Here is a 13,930-nt window from a genome sequence, read left to right as displayed (position 1 = left end):
GGCCAGGGCTTCTTGTGGTTGTCGTTCTGTGAAAAAAAAAGTTTAGTTACTTCCTGATTCTGTCGATGTGGCATGCAAACTACAGTATAATACTGGTAACACACACACAGGCAGCATACTCACATGCCCAGTTAGGATCCCAGCTGGCCCATCTTTAGTTTTCCCCATTGTAAATAAGATGTGAGACAGTTTAGGTTCAGGCTACTTTATGAAATCAAACTGAACAAAACTTAGAAACCTTGAGCAAATAAACAGCCTGCATCATCAGAATGGCCTTGTTGATGATGTGACCACATGCTGTTTTTGGAGTTTAAAAAATGTCATAAATGTGCTTAACTCGGGCTGAGCACACTCAGAACTGACTGAGCTGACTCTGATCAGCTGCTCAGAGTGAGGCTGGGTTTGTTAAGGTGTTTTTTGAAAGTCCAGTTTTATTCTAATTTTACATTAATTTGTTCCCAAAATAATTCAAGAATCAGATTGTGCTGTGTGTGGCTATTGATTGATTTATTGCGTAGTGTTAATTACTCGTTTTTGTTGTTTTGAGGTTTCTCTTCTTTTAAGGTGAGATTAGAATCAGCAGACTAACTGGTGGGTTACAACTGTGGTCAAGGTCTCTGTTTCTCAGACTGGTATCGAATCTTATCTTATCAGACCTCAGCTGCTTATCTGAATTATGAAACGTACCAATCACGCTGCCTCTTTCTAACTCCCTGTTTCATAAATGTAGATTCTACCTTATGTCAGGAGGGTTACAAAGGTGAGCTTCATGAGTCTGATCCCTTCTCTTGGTGTGCATTGTTGCTCCTTGTTGCAAATATGTGCAGTGTTGAGCCACCCTCTCTTTCTTTATATGTTGCTAAGCAAATGGGAAGTAGGTGCAGCAAGCATTTTTCTGCCTTTTGTTCTGTCTTCCTGCAAGATGACCCCACATTGCTTCAATAATGTTGAGGTCCATGTAGGTAATATTGAGGTGTTTTATAGCTGTATATACTCACTGTTGTACCTCTCTCCTCTCCGTATAAGTTGGCACTTTGAACTAAAACAAACATCACAACAGACCTGTTGGACTAATTTTCAGAATAGTTCTTGTGTAAAATTGCATACCTCAGCCTTTTCTCCTCGAGAATGTCTTCTTCACAGCCGCCCTTCCACTGCGACCATTTCTGATGAGGTTTTAGTGAAAAGCAGATGGAACAACTGAAAGGGCAGATGCATCTCAGGACCTTATTTTTATCTTGATTCCTAGTTTAGCAGCCTAAAAAATCATCTGAGAATGGTCAGATGTATGAGACTGGATTGAAAATGAGTGAAAACGCAGCCAATGCCCAAAGAAAAAGGAAAAATAACACGAAAGTCTGGCTCCCTGGGACGTCAGCCAGTGATGGTTTCTAACAATTGGCTCAAAATTCTGAATGTATATATTCTGAATTATATTATATTATTATAATTCAGCATTTTTAGAATACAGAGAGTGATGAAACGCAAAAACAACATTTTAACTCCCTATAAAAATGTTTTAACCGACAGACTTGTTTTTCTGTTTCTGTTTTAGCAGTTAAGCTGTTTTCAGGTCTGTAATTTTAAATCGAACATATTATGACCACCCTTACTTGAAACCTTTCCTTCGTGTGTTTCAGGGCTTTAGTGGCTCGAGCCAAAAGGCAGTATCTGGGCTCTGTATTGGCCCTTTCTTCTTCCTTCCTGCTTCACATGGACCTGTTTGCCCTCACACCCTGTGTTCCACTTGTTTTTCTATTGCTATTCACTGTATTTACAACACTCACATCTCCACACACATGCACACCCTAAAGGAGTGTTCGCCTTTTTGTTTTAGCCTCAAGTTGCCAGGTTGTGACAGTACTGGCTATTATCCTGGTGTTAGTTAGCACTGTTGCTTCACAGCAACAAGACTGAATCCAGCCTGGAGCCTGTCTGTGAGAGATCTGGCTTGTCTTTTTGGTACATGGGTTCCTCCCACAGTCCAAACATGGGGTTTGGTCCACTGGTGATCCTGACCAGGCTGAGAGTGTGAATGTTTGTCTGTCTCTGTGTTAGTGCTGAGACTGATTAGTGACCTGTCCTGGGTTTACCCCACCTCTTTCTCTAACAGCTTCTTCCACATCACTGTGACTTGAATAAGTAGAAAAAAATGGATGGATGTATTTTTCAAACAAAATCTTTTAAACATCACCAGGGTCAGGTATTTTATATCATATTAGCAATTTACATGAAAACAGAAATATGTAACACAAAATAAATGAATATACAACATCTTACTATAATATTATACATTAGTCTTTGAGTGCATACACGTTAGAAGCTGTTAAAAGCACACGTATTGTTACATCCACAGGGAACGATCACCAAGTCCATATGCTCTGTTGTGAAATGTGGACCCTTCTAGATGTACAGTAGCTGAAATGCAGACATTATGAGGTCTTATGGCAGAAATGCACTGAATCTCATGAATAACATAGTCCCTGTGATACAAACATGATGCTGTTTATTAACAAATTTGGAGCGCTGTGGGTAATAAGGCTGTTAGAGATGAGTCACTGTGCAGACGTATGTTTACTGCTCGATGTGCTTTTGACAAAAGTAGCGTTTCGCTCCAGCGTTACTGCCCTCCTGCCAGACGTCTGGTTCAGTTCACTCATGTCCACCCCAGAGTCTAAACTGGTCTCTCGACTCTCGACTGGTCTCCGTCTCCTCTGCTGCTCAGTCACAGCGTAATGGATCTCAGCTGCGGGCTTGCCCTCCAGTGAGACGAACCAGGCCCGAGGAGGCTGAAGTGAGGAGATTTTGGATTGTCCGTGCACCGAGTGCCTGCTGTCCAAGATTTTATGTAATGTCCCGGGCACTGACACTGACTCTGGGAGCCTGGTTGTATTGGTGGAGGTTGCTGTCTGGGAGCCACCTGAAGCTCCAAGCTTGTCTTCAGTTTCTGCTGCCTGGTTCTGGGTCTCAGATGGACCTTTTGTCTGTGTCTGGGTGAAGTTTTCTTTACTCAAAGGCTCTGTGGCGGCACCATTTGAAGCCCCTGCACGGGGCAGGGTGGCTGACTTGCTCCACTGGGCCTGCTCTGGTTGCTCCTCTAAATGGAAGAAAGCTGGAGTGTGAAGAATTGCAACAGGCTGGTTGTAGAAAAACAAATTATCTGTCAGAGATACTGAAACTCTTTGTTCTGAGGCTTTGTGTGAACACGTTAGATCGTTCAGGTCCGTGTTCAGATCATTTTCCAGCATAATGGCCACAGCACTGGTGTTGGCTATGAAAGAAGCATTGTGTCTACTGTCCCCCTTTTCTTCAGGTTGCTGTTCCTGTGAATGAGAAGCTTTCCTTGAAGATACTTCAAAGAGATCATCATCACAGGTCGAAGTATTTTGGTCTTTTTTCGTCACTGGTAGGACCTTCGCTGCTTTAGTTTCACCAGAGGAACACCTGCAGGTAAACCAGGACATTATTAAATGATTATTTGGGTAAATTTAAGATTAATTTTTGATTCTTTAAAGGAATACGCCACAGAAAACTATCAACAGCTCGTCCCTGATAGTCCTATTGAGCCCAGCAAGTGTGTAAAGGGCAAAGATTTATGATACACGTGTCATTACCTGTATTATGCAGAGCTGGGTGATGCTACATGACCACAGTATGAATATTTGATAGAGGATTTTCAGTGAAATATTCACTTAAAAGTATATTGTGACTTTTAAGTGATAGCCCATTTAGGACACGGTTATACTGAAAGTTAGAGATTGGACAGCAGTTTTGAATTAGTGAGCCTTTGTGTGAAGGTTTTTCTTCTGGTCACTATGATCAGGTAATTGCAATGTGCATGACATGACAGCAGAGTTGCTGTAAGTAAACTATTTTTCATATCTTTATGATTCAGGGAGTTTGTCTAAGTCTAAGAATATTTTAACATTCCAGCCATTTTCACTCCTTTGTCATAACATTGTCATTATTAACAAAAGTAAAGCAGTTCAGTGGGCCAAACTGGGATGCTTTGTCAGAACTCCAGGCCTCAAGAGTTGATGTACTGCAGGTTTTAGATGTGTCCTTGATCCAACACAACTGATTTAAATGGCTAAATTAACTTCTCAACATGTCTCAAAAGTTCTCCAGAGCCCTGGTAATGAACTAGTCATTTGATTCAGGTGTGGTGACCCAGGATGATATCGAAAACCTGCAGGACACCAGCCCTTGAGGCCTGGAGTTGCCCACCCCTGTCTTAGATCTCCCTATTGTGAAAATAAAGGACTAAAGGATTCTGCTACATCGCAAAATCCCATCGAAGAGCACAAAGCACTGACCCAGAGCAACTCTGATCCACAGAGTTCCCACATGAAAACCTGCAGGACTCAAATGACCCACTGCAAACATCCTGATACTAGGCATTAAAGGACTTCGCCACAGGTTTCAGGTCCACATCTCAGTAGGTCAGAGCTGATGTGGTGGCGCAGGTGGCTCCTACACAGTATATGGCAGGTGGCTCTAATGCTGTAGTTGGATCTGGTGTAGTTTAGTATAAAAGTATTTTTTCTCTTTTCTTTTTACCTGCAATAACATAACCCAACCAGAAGAGAGATGATAATAACGAGTATCCCTCCAAAGAGAACCATCAGGAAAAAGGAATGCCGTATGATGAAGTCAATGGGAATGGCAAGTTCAAAGAAACCTGAAGAAGATCAGAGGGAGGACTTTTAGAGAGTCCAGAATAGAAAACATAAAATATGATAAAATATGTAATAATATGTAATATTAGTCGCTGCCTTCCAAGGTTGTGAATAATGAAATTTATACAATCATAAAATCCAATTTTATTAATTATTCCAGTGCAGAAAATATATGAAACTCTGTATTGCTAAAAGTGACTTTTACCTCTGTTAGATGAAACAGGTGCTGCAATCCAGTAGCCGAGATGAGGAGCTGTGAATGTCCACACGAGTCTTCCATCTACTGACGTCACCTTTCCTAATCCTTTTCTCATCCATCCCCCTGAAGAGACCCAGCAACCCTTTTACACTTATATCCTCTTTTCTCAAACTTATGTTAATGACTTATCAGATGAGTGGGGGGTTAGTATGTGTGTGATTATGATTTCTACTCACCAGTGGTCCGGTTAAAGAACCAGGCTGGAATAACACTCGAAGACTGAAGTCCCAAGTTGTCGGGAATGTTGAGGTTCATCTGCACGGGCCCAGTCACATGTAACTCCGTGTCTTCTGAGAAAAGCTGCACGCTAACAGCCGCCACTGGGCTCAACTCCACACTGACATATCCTAGAGGACATTAGAAAATGTGTAAGAGAAGAGCAGGTTATTATGTGCCCTGGGCAAATTCAGCTCCCACAGCTTTTTTTTCTTTTCTTGAATAAAATTTTTAGGTAAAAATACTTTATTAAAACTAAACAACAGTACCACAGCTGTATCACACTAGTTTAGTACTGCTTAAACTTTCTGGTTAAACGAGTTTGTTACAGTGAGTCTGTATAGAATTTATAAATAATTGTTACCCATTCAAAACTGATGTGACTGTGTAGTTTCTGAGGCCTTAAAGCTGCTTCAAGACTAAATTACATGTGTATTTATGTCTTTAGAACCACAAGATGGCGCCAAAGTTCAGCATGTGAAGGAAAATAAATTAAGTTTTAAGGCAATTTCAACAACTCCCTCAAAAAATATATGTGACAAGCAGAAAGTTTGTTTTTATGTTCTTGTGCGGCTCTTCTTGTACTCATGTATTCCCTTTTTGTGCCCCAGTACTTCTTCACGCTGTTACTTTCATTTCAGCTGCCGTTCTGCCTGTCTGCTAATCATCTGTGGGTTTCAGTGGGAGTGCATCCACAGATCAGCATCCGACGTCTTTTTAGATCACACGTTTCTTTTTAGGCTCACATGTGCAGTACTGTGTCACTTCACATCACTTTTTCCGCAACACAAAATTAAAAAATAACTGTCAAGGAAACTCGATCAATCACCTCCCGCCGACTACACCCAGTTCAAAGTAGTTTCCCGGCCTTTGTTGGAGCTGCATTTCATTTTCTGTTTAGTTTCTGCATAGCTTGTGACATTGTGGTGACAATTTTCCACACTGGTCATAGCGTAGGCAGAAAAAGGAAGTGACTTTTTAAATTAATCAACAAAATTTCCATCCAGGGTCAAAGGGAGGGCTGGAGCTTCTCCCAGCTGTCACGGGGCAAAACGTATGGTGCACCTCGGAGTCTACTGCTGCTCCAGTGTGAATGCCAAAGTATGCTTTTGGAAAGATACTGAACCTCGAGTTGTTCCCGATGGGTTTCAGAGTGTGAATGTGTGTGAATGTTAGATAGAAAGCACTTAGGCATAGAAAAAAATGTGCTCCTATCAATGAAACTCATAGTATAAAGTGCTTTGAGTGCACAAGCATGGTAGAAAAGTGCTGTAAAAGAAGCAGTCCATTTACCACAGAGAGCTGGACCAGCAGTCAGGCTCAAATTCACACCTATGGTTGGTTTAGAATGAACCTAACCTCATGGGAGGAAGCCCGAGTACCTGCAGAGAACATGCACACTCCACAAAGAGACTCCAGCCACTGCTGGGTTTAAACCCGGGACCTTCTTGCTGTGAAGCACCGTTAATCACTGCACCACCTCGCTGCCCCCAAATGCAGACATTATGAAGTATAACGGAAAAAGGAATGAATGCAGTGCACCTGTGAGACACCTGGTAACTCTGACTACAACCTAATATTCATGCTTTTGCAGAACAAAAAATACATCTAAATACCAGATCTACTGCTCATGATGCCTCGAGTGTCCAGGAAGCCCCCCTGCTCTGACGTCAGCCTGGGAATGGTCAGGAAGGCTTTAACAGAGGTGATATTACTGCTGTGTGTCAAGTTCAGCAGGGTTTTAGGAAAACTGACGACAGGGTGGGATGAAGCATCTGCAAAATGATAGAAAACATTTGTCAGGACATTACATTTCCCAATCACAGAGAGCAAGAGCATCAGTGACTTTAACAGCTTATACAGTACCAGATGTTCTCCCAGTGATCAGGACAGAATCCTCAAAAAGCCAGATGTTCCCTTGATTCAGACACTGAAGTGATAATGTCACTGATGAAAATACTACAGCAGTGACAAAGAGAAAAGGAGGAAAGAACCCAAATTAGCATTAGCGCACTATGGTTTACTTTTCTTCCACTAGATGGCAGTGTGGGGTTGGTTTTTTTTTTGGTTTTTTTTTTTCAATTCTAATACTGTCCCCTCAAACGATACAAGCAAAAGGAAAAGCCTTTTTCTGGAAGAGGCTTACAGCAACAATAGCTCAGGTTTAAAGAGGTTTCAATTCAAAGCTTTAGTTAAAAGGAAAAATGTAGCATTGAATGTGGAAGAGGAGCAAAAGAAGCAAACGCTCCAGATGTGGGTCAGAAAATAATCCCGGACAGATTGCAACAGCCAGGAAAAGCTAATTAGGTGTCAAATGCAAGAAAGGTGGAGGAACGTTTGGCCTTGCACAAACAGAGAACGTTCGGAAAGAAGTGCGCATAAATCAGTGTTTTCCCTGGTTGCTTTTCATGATGAAATAAAAAACCCACAATTCTCTTCTCTCTCTGCAGTGCTGGTGTAAACATGTGACATTCAGCTCTAACGAAAGAATAAATGGTTTGAGCTGAGCTAAATTTCAAAATGAGAGCTAGCATGGGGAAAAAAACCATCCACACAATGTGCAAACACCCTGAACAGATGACATACTTGGCATTTTGTCGGTTTTACAAGGCAGCAGTGTGCAAATGTAGCCATCACGGCAGGCCACAACTGTGAGAAGCATCCCAGTGTGGTAAGGTACGTGAAGCAAGACCCCGCCATCCTCCCCAGAAAGAGCTGTTTTGGTCTTGGTGTAGTTGACGTAGACCTCCACCACTGCCTGGCTCAGGTACTGACGACTCAACACATCATTCACCTGGACCTTCAAGCTGAAGGTAGAACCTGGGGAAAGAATGCCGATAACTACAGGTTCACAAAATGATGGGAGCATAGTAATGGCTGCAGCTCTGCCAAACGTGACAGTTTACATCTGCAAGTTTATACAAGTTATGATGAGGTGGTAGAAATATGTAAGAGTGCATCACTAAAGCACCTGAATGAGCAAGCTTCTGATATTCTCTCAACAAAATGTAACATTTTAAGCTCCATGAACATTAAAAGCTTCAAATACTGAGCTTTAATATTTTAGCAGAACAAAGGTGGCTGCAGTGCTAATTAACCTGGACGAGACATTACTGACAAAACAACAAGAAAATTCGTTTACAGAATCCCTCGAGGGCATCAATCAATTAATCCCAGTGGATTGTAGAGATGGGGACACAAATGCTAATGTTGAAAGTGGGCAATTAGTCCAGCAAAGTATGCAGTCACGGCAACATTTTGCCACATCAGCATGCAGACAGCTGCCTAGGGTACATATTTTCAATACTGTAATTCTCGTGAGAGTCTCCTAATCATTAAATGTTTCAAGCAGCAGCCACAGAATCCCATTTAGGCACCTTACCCAATTAGCCACTTTCACACTGAACACCGAGGCCCAATAAAAAGGTTAATGGAGACTTCTGAGGGGCAATGTGTTGCATAACAATACAAAATACTCAGTAATCCATCACAGCCAAACAAGAATCACTGACTAAAGGATGCATTAAGCTACACTAATCAAAATATTTATTTAAGCATTGGATCAAATCCATAACACGATTAGATTAGAGTATTTTAGCCTCTTTTAGCTGTGTATTTTTGTTTTAAATCCTCAATACGTAGCTGTGCACATAAGGTCATGTTTAGAGAGAGAGCTTGATAAAGCCCCGCCCACCCTGGAGAAGAAAACCTAATAAATAATAAACCTCACTGTAGCACATATATAGTAATTTAACGTTTCGAATCGAAAACAAAAACAGTTCTTATTTAATTGAGTAACAGATAAAGGGACAAAGCTGTTTTTATAACGCTTTGTCCTGCATCTTGGAAATAGAAACCTCCATCCTGAGGAAAGAAGCTGAAATTCACCCCGTAGAGGATGGGAACCATTTTTAAGGATTGATAAAGCCATCGCTAAACAAGATTGTGGCTCACCTATCAGATGACTGGACCATCTCACTATCTGATTCAGTGAGTTTTTCTCTGTGACAGAGGTCTGACCGAACCATGCCACCAAACAAAAGGATAAAACAGACTCAATAAAAGAATGATAAAACAAAGTTACATTTTTTGGGTCAATGTGGAAATGAGCAAGTTTCCTGAGGCAGTAAAGGTGCTGGTGACCCTTTTTACAAACTGATTTGCAATTCTGATCAAAGTTCAGTTTTTCATTGATTATGGTGCCAAGATATTTATATGATTGCACTTGCTCTATTTTCTGACCTTTAATTAAGGTGACTCCGACGCCAAGCTCTCATTCACTGCCGGTCGCTGCATGTGCATGCGCCCAAATGATGTAGTCCATTGGTTAGTCCTGGTAAAAGTCCTGCTGTCAAGACTCAAATTCAGCATTTTTGCTGTCACTATTGTGGCTTCTGAAGCTATTTGTCACTTACACAGACATCAGTTGCTTAGTAATCCTTTTTTTATCCTAAGGGGGCACCATGACTTTCAAAATGAACTTGATGATTTTCCCAGTGAAGTGTGCACTGATGGCACAGATCAAAACAGCCCAAGGCACTCAGATTCTTGTCTTTTTACCATCTTCCCCCCCGCTGGAAAACGGAATGGACTTTGCATTTGAGATTGGGAAGCTACAGCCATCTTTTATATACAGTCTATGGTCTGGGCTGCAGTGTGGTCATGCACTTTAAATATCTTTCTGATAGTGGGTACAGAAAAACCATGTCATGTGTCTGTATGTGCAGCCACTAATAAATTAAATATATATATTTCAATTTTAAACTACTGCATTTGTATAAGTTAATCATTTTGAAAGAAGCTTGGTGATTTTTATTGCAGGAAAATGTGGACAATTCACAAAGTTCAGAGTAAATTTTTTTTTATTAGCAATTTCTTTACCTACAGTAACTCACTAGCATATAGCTAACATTAACCGGATAGTGCTAAAATAAATATCTGGCACAGAAAATCCAATGCATTTTGTTAGATTTAATTATTTACATATTGTAGACTTTGGTGTCTTCCCCTCCAGTGGACATGGTTTCAGAAGATTCTATGAAGCGCTGCACACTGCAGCTCTGCTCGTCACCAAACAGCAGACAAAGTTTGCTACTACCTATTGAGCTGTTACAGATCCACATATCTGCCATGGTGCCTGATTTCGAGCCTTATTTTCTGTCTCGAATTATCTACGCCTGTGTGATTATCACTTTGTGTATAAATAGTCCTACCCTCCCCTCAGTCCCCTCAGTGAACAGTGTGTGCTGAGCACCCTACCTGATTTCTTCTTTGTATTCTCATTTTGGATTTCATTTTGGACTCTATAGTGGAGTCTGCATCATCCCAAATAAAACAGCTCACTTTTGGTTTTAAGTTTGCTTCCTGTATGTGGGTCCTCACTCCTGCGTTTCCTCACAATTATGTTCTATAGGAGTTGGAGTAACACGTGTCAGGTACCTCAGCCTTTCAGTTGAATATCAGAGTTGAGCGCGTAAAAAGCCAGCTAGGTGCTAATGCTCATATCGTATTTTGCTAAGTGGCAAAAAAAATCAATTAATGTGTCTTTAAATTGTGACTTTTTCCACAGCAAAGTTCAGCAGTCCAAACACAAGCAGTGGATCAATGGAGTAAAAAAAATCTGTGGATCCATCTTTCTGTCACGGTAGCTTACAAAGCACGAGGATAAAGCGGCACATATTTACTGAAGAAAAAGAAATCAAACGAATGATTGCACAGAATAGCTGTAAACATCTGAGCCCAGTGACCCATATCAAATAAAATAAAGCCGCTGAAAAGGAAAATGCTCCATGCCAAGAGCTTATTGTGTACAGATGCAACACTGTGGTAAGAGCTACATTAGCTTCCTTCACCTTATGCACTGTAATAAACACTGTCAACTGAGCTGCACCTCTGGCGTAGCTGGGAAAGTGAGTCTGGGGAGCCGTAAATCTCAACAGCTGGATCATCATCAGTTCTGTAGTTATTTTTCACCATGAGCTCATGAAAATGCCTTCATAACACTTTTTATTAATGGCTAAGTGTTGCTTACTGCCACAGCAGCGATCCAATGCCATAAGCATCTTTCTCTAATGGTGACAAAACCACTCTGACAGCAGCAGCGGATGAAATCGCTGCTGCTTTGATTGCTTATAATCCTGCTTCCAAAGGAGCTGCCAAAGGTTTACTGCAAACTCATGAAGCTTTATGCGACCAGCTTTCCCAGTGTTTCACCAAGTGCCAAAGCCAGATAACCACATCAAGCCATATCACTGCCCCGAACAATTCTCTTTGATCAGAGGCAGACAAATGCCCGGAGCTCCTTATTTTCAGCCACAATGAGAAACAAACATGTCCATTTGGCTGTTTTATCATCAACCCACCAAGATACTTACACCAGTGCAGATGGACACGAGGAGGTTTGTGTTGGGAGAGGCAGCCTCCGCTTCACGTGTGTTCCGCCTTAGTGGCCAAGCATAACAGAAGGGGGTCACTAAATCTGTAGTGGAGGTGCTTCGTGCCAGATTACTATAATCTCCCCATTTGGCGAACTGAACCAGGTTTATGAAGTGGGCCGTCTGAGGTCAGTGAGTGCAGATGAGAAATGGATTCCATATTGTGTGTACAATGTGGCTGGAATGGTGTTATCATCCTCCATGGAAAAGTAATAAAGAATTCCACAAAGCTTTACTTGATAAATATGTGCATATTTGAAGTGAAATATTAAAGTGGGCGATAATGACTGAAAACTCTGTCTGTGGCTAAATGCTGACACGCATCACCACATTATCACCTTTTTCTTTTTATCAGACATGAAAACAACAATCAGAGATCCACAGGAAGGAACGCAAACATGTTGACTGGTCAGTTTTCGGACCAGACAGATGGTCCCACAGGGACTTATCTCTTGTGGCCCCCCCTCCCCCACATTTGTCTGTATATGTGTTGGAATTAGGCCATATATTCCACTGATGGACGACAACACAACTAAACCTTTTTAATATGTGGGGTACAACAAGCATAAGTCGGCAATATCAAACCGAAGAAAGGTTTAAGACATTTAAAAAAAAAGATCACATTGGAGGTTGGGGGTTGGTTAGTGAAGTAGGGGCTGATGTCCTAAAATGGTCATGTTTGTCAAATAATTACAACGTTCCCCGAGGCCGAATGATTAAATCGTTAAGTCTGCCGATCTGCTCGTTCTGAAGGGAACAACAATGAAGACGTTAATCTCAGTGTGGGTGAAGAGGCCATCTGTATTTGTGGGGGTGGGGGGTGGGGGGGTGTTTTGTTTTTAACTCAAGTGGAAAGTGGGCATTTGTTCCCCCTGAGAGTTTACTTGGAACTGAAGGGACAGGGAAGCTAAGAGGACGTGGTTTTGTCAGGACTCAGCTGCAGGCCTGCAGACGGGGGGAGGGATGGCCAGAGACGACAGCATGCTTGGGTACATTTCCAAGTGCTGTAGTCAACAACACAGACCGGGGGATCATGTGATGGTAATGCACTCCTACATCAGCATGAATAAGTCATGAAATCAGTTGATAAGAGCGAGGTCACAAATCCCTCTTTCAGCTCCTCTGGAAGCAGAAAGTCTGTCACGAAAAGCTCAAGCGTGTCTGCGAGCGAGGGAGAAGAACAGACAAGCTTCCAAAAGCAGATTCTCACTTAAATGTCGTGAATTAAAACAGATCAGCTGGAGACAAATTGAACAAGTTAAAAAGAAGAATGAGTCTGCTGTAGCGCCAGCAGATGATTTGCATGGAATTATAATCTAGACTGAGCTGATATCGAGAGCCGTCTGAGCTGTATTCCAAGCATGTGTTTGACACGCTTTTTGGCCAAATCCCAGAACACTTTAATATGTTAATACTGTCATAATGTTGTAAATAATGTGCACGCAAAATGATCAAATTTGTGCCTGGTGGTGGCAATGCGCTAAAAGGAGACAGATGGAGACACCTTACTCATGAGTTGGCAGCAGGAAGATCCAACATCACTTATTGCTCATGAGCAGATCTGCAGATTTGTGAGAAAATCCTCATACAGATGGTCTAAGCCGGCTCAATAAAGATTTCTTAGTCTATAATATGGTACTCGCAGCCTTTTGGGGAAGATGGATGGAGCATAAATATATAAAAAGAACTGTTAAAAACACCGATTACGTTCTCAGGATGTACTGCAGTTCATTTGCTCCTCAAACATTTAACAGAGGACAGAGTGTAAACTTTAAATCGACGTTACACCAACCTGGCCTGGGCTCCAGCGCTTGCTGTTGGAGTTGAAAGGGCTCTTGTTTCCTGGGATCCTGGTTTGAAAAGTTCCCATCATCGGCATGCAGAGGGTGTCCCGCAGCCGGAGTGAACTCAGCCCTTCCACGGCCGCATAAAACCAGCGAGCACAGCAGAGACATGCAAAGCAGCAGGCGCATGACTTTCAAAGAGCCTCGTTTTTACTCACCGCAGGTCCAGGTTTCATCTACAAAGTACACAAGAACAAAGATGCTCACTCCGCTGCCATCCCAACTACTTTTCTGTGAGCCACCCTTCAAACAGCGCAGGAAACTCCGCCCCCTGCCACCGAGAGCCGCTCCATCTATCCATCCATCTAATTTAACGGGTTTAATTCTGTTTTTTATTCCACTTATTCTACCCGATATATTTTTATTTTTTTTGCAAATCAGTTCTTATAAACTTTGACTGACATTATTTTTTTCCAAGGGTTTTTTAAAATTATTTTTTTATCATTATTTATTTATTTATTTATTTATTTATTTATTTAATGTAAAGCACATTATTAA

The 13,930-nt window shown here is 41.6% G+C and overlaps 1 protein-coding gene across 1 annotated transcript; it reads right to left on the bottom strand.

Annotated features, from left to right (window-relative positions):
• Positions 1 to 2,199: 2,199 nt before the first annotated feature.
• Positions 2,200 to 13,690, bottom strand: LOC134644095 (protein FAM171B-like). Its single transcript, XM_063496801.1, has 8 exons — positions 13,381 to 13,690; positions 7,741 to 7,974; positions 7,021 to 7,113; positions 6,771 to 6,929; positions 5,115 to 5,285; positions 4,885 to 5,001; positions 4,561 to 4,681; positions 2,200 to 3,444 (listed from the first exon to the last, which is right to left on the bottom strand). The coding sequence occupies exons 1-8, from the start codon at positions 13,559 to 13,561 to the stop codon at positions 2,556 to 2,558; spliced, it is 1,965 nt and encodes a 654-aa protein (XP_063352871.1). The 5' UTR covers positions 13,562 to 13,690; the 3' UTR covers positions 2,200 to 2,555.
• Positions 13,691 to 13,930: the final 240 nt, after the last annotated feature.

The sequence above is a fragment of the Pelmatolapia mariae genome, linkage group LG16_19, assembly GCF_036321145.2.
Source record: "Pelmatolapia mariae isolate MD_Pm_ZW linkage group LG16_19, Pm_UMD_F_2, whole genome shotgun sequence".
NCBI classification, from domain to species: domain Eukaryota; kingdom Metazoa; phylum Chordata; class Actinopteri; order Cichliformes; family Cichlidae; genus Pelmatolapia; species Pelmatolapia mariae.
Note: the sequence above shows the minus strand (reverse complement) of the source record. Positions and strands in the feature narration are given on the sequence as shown.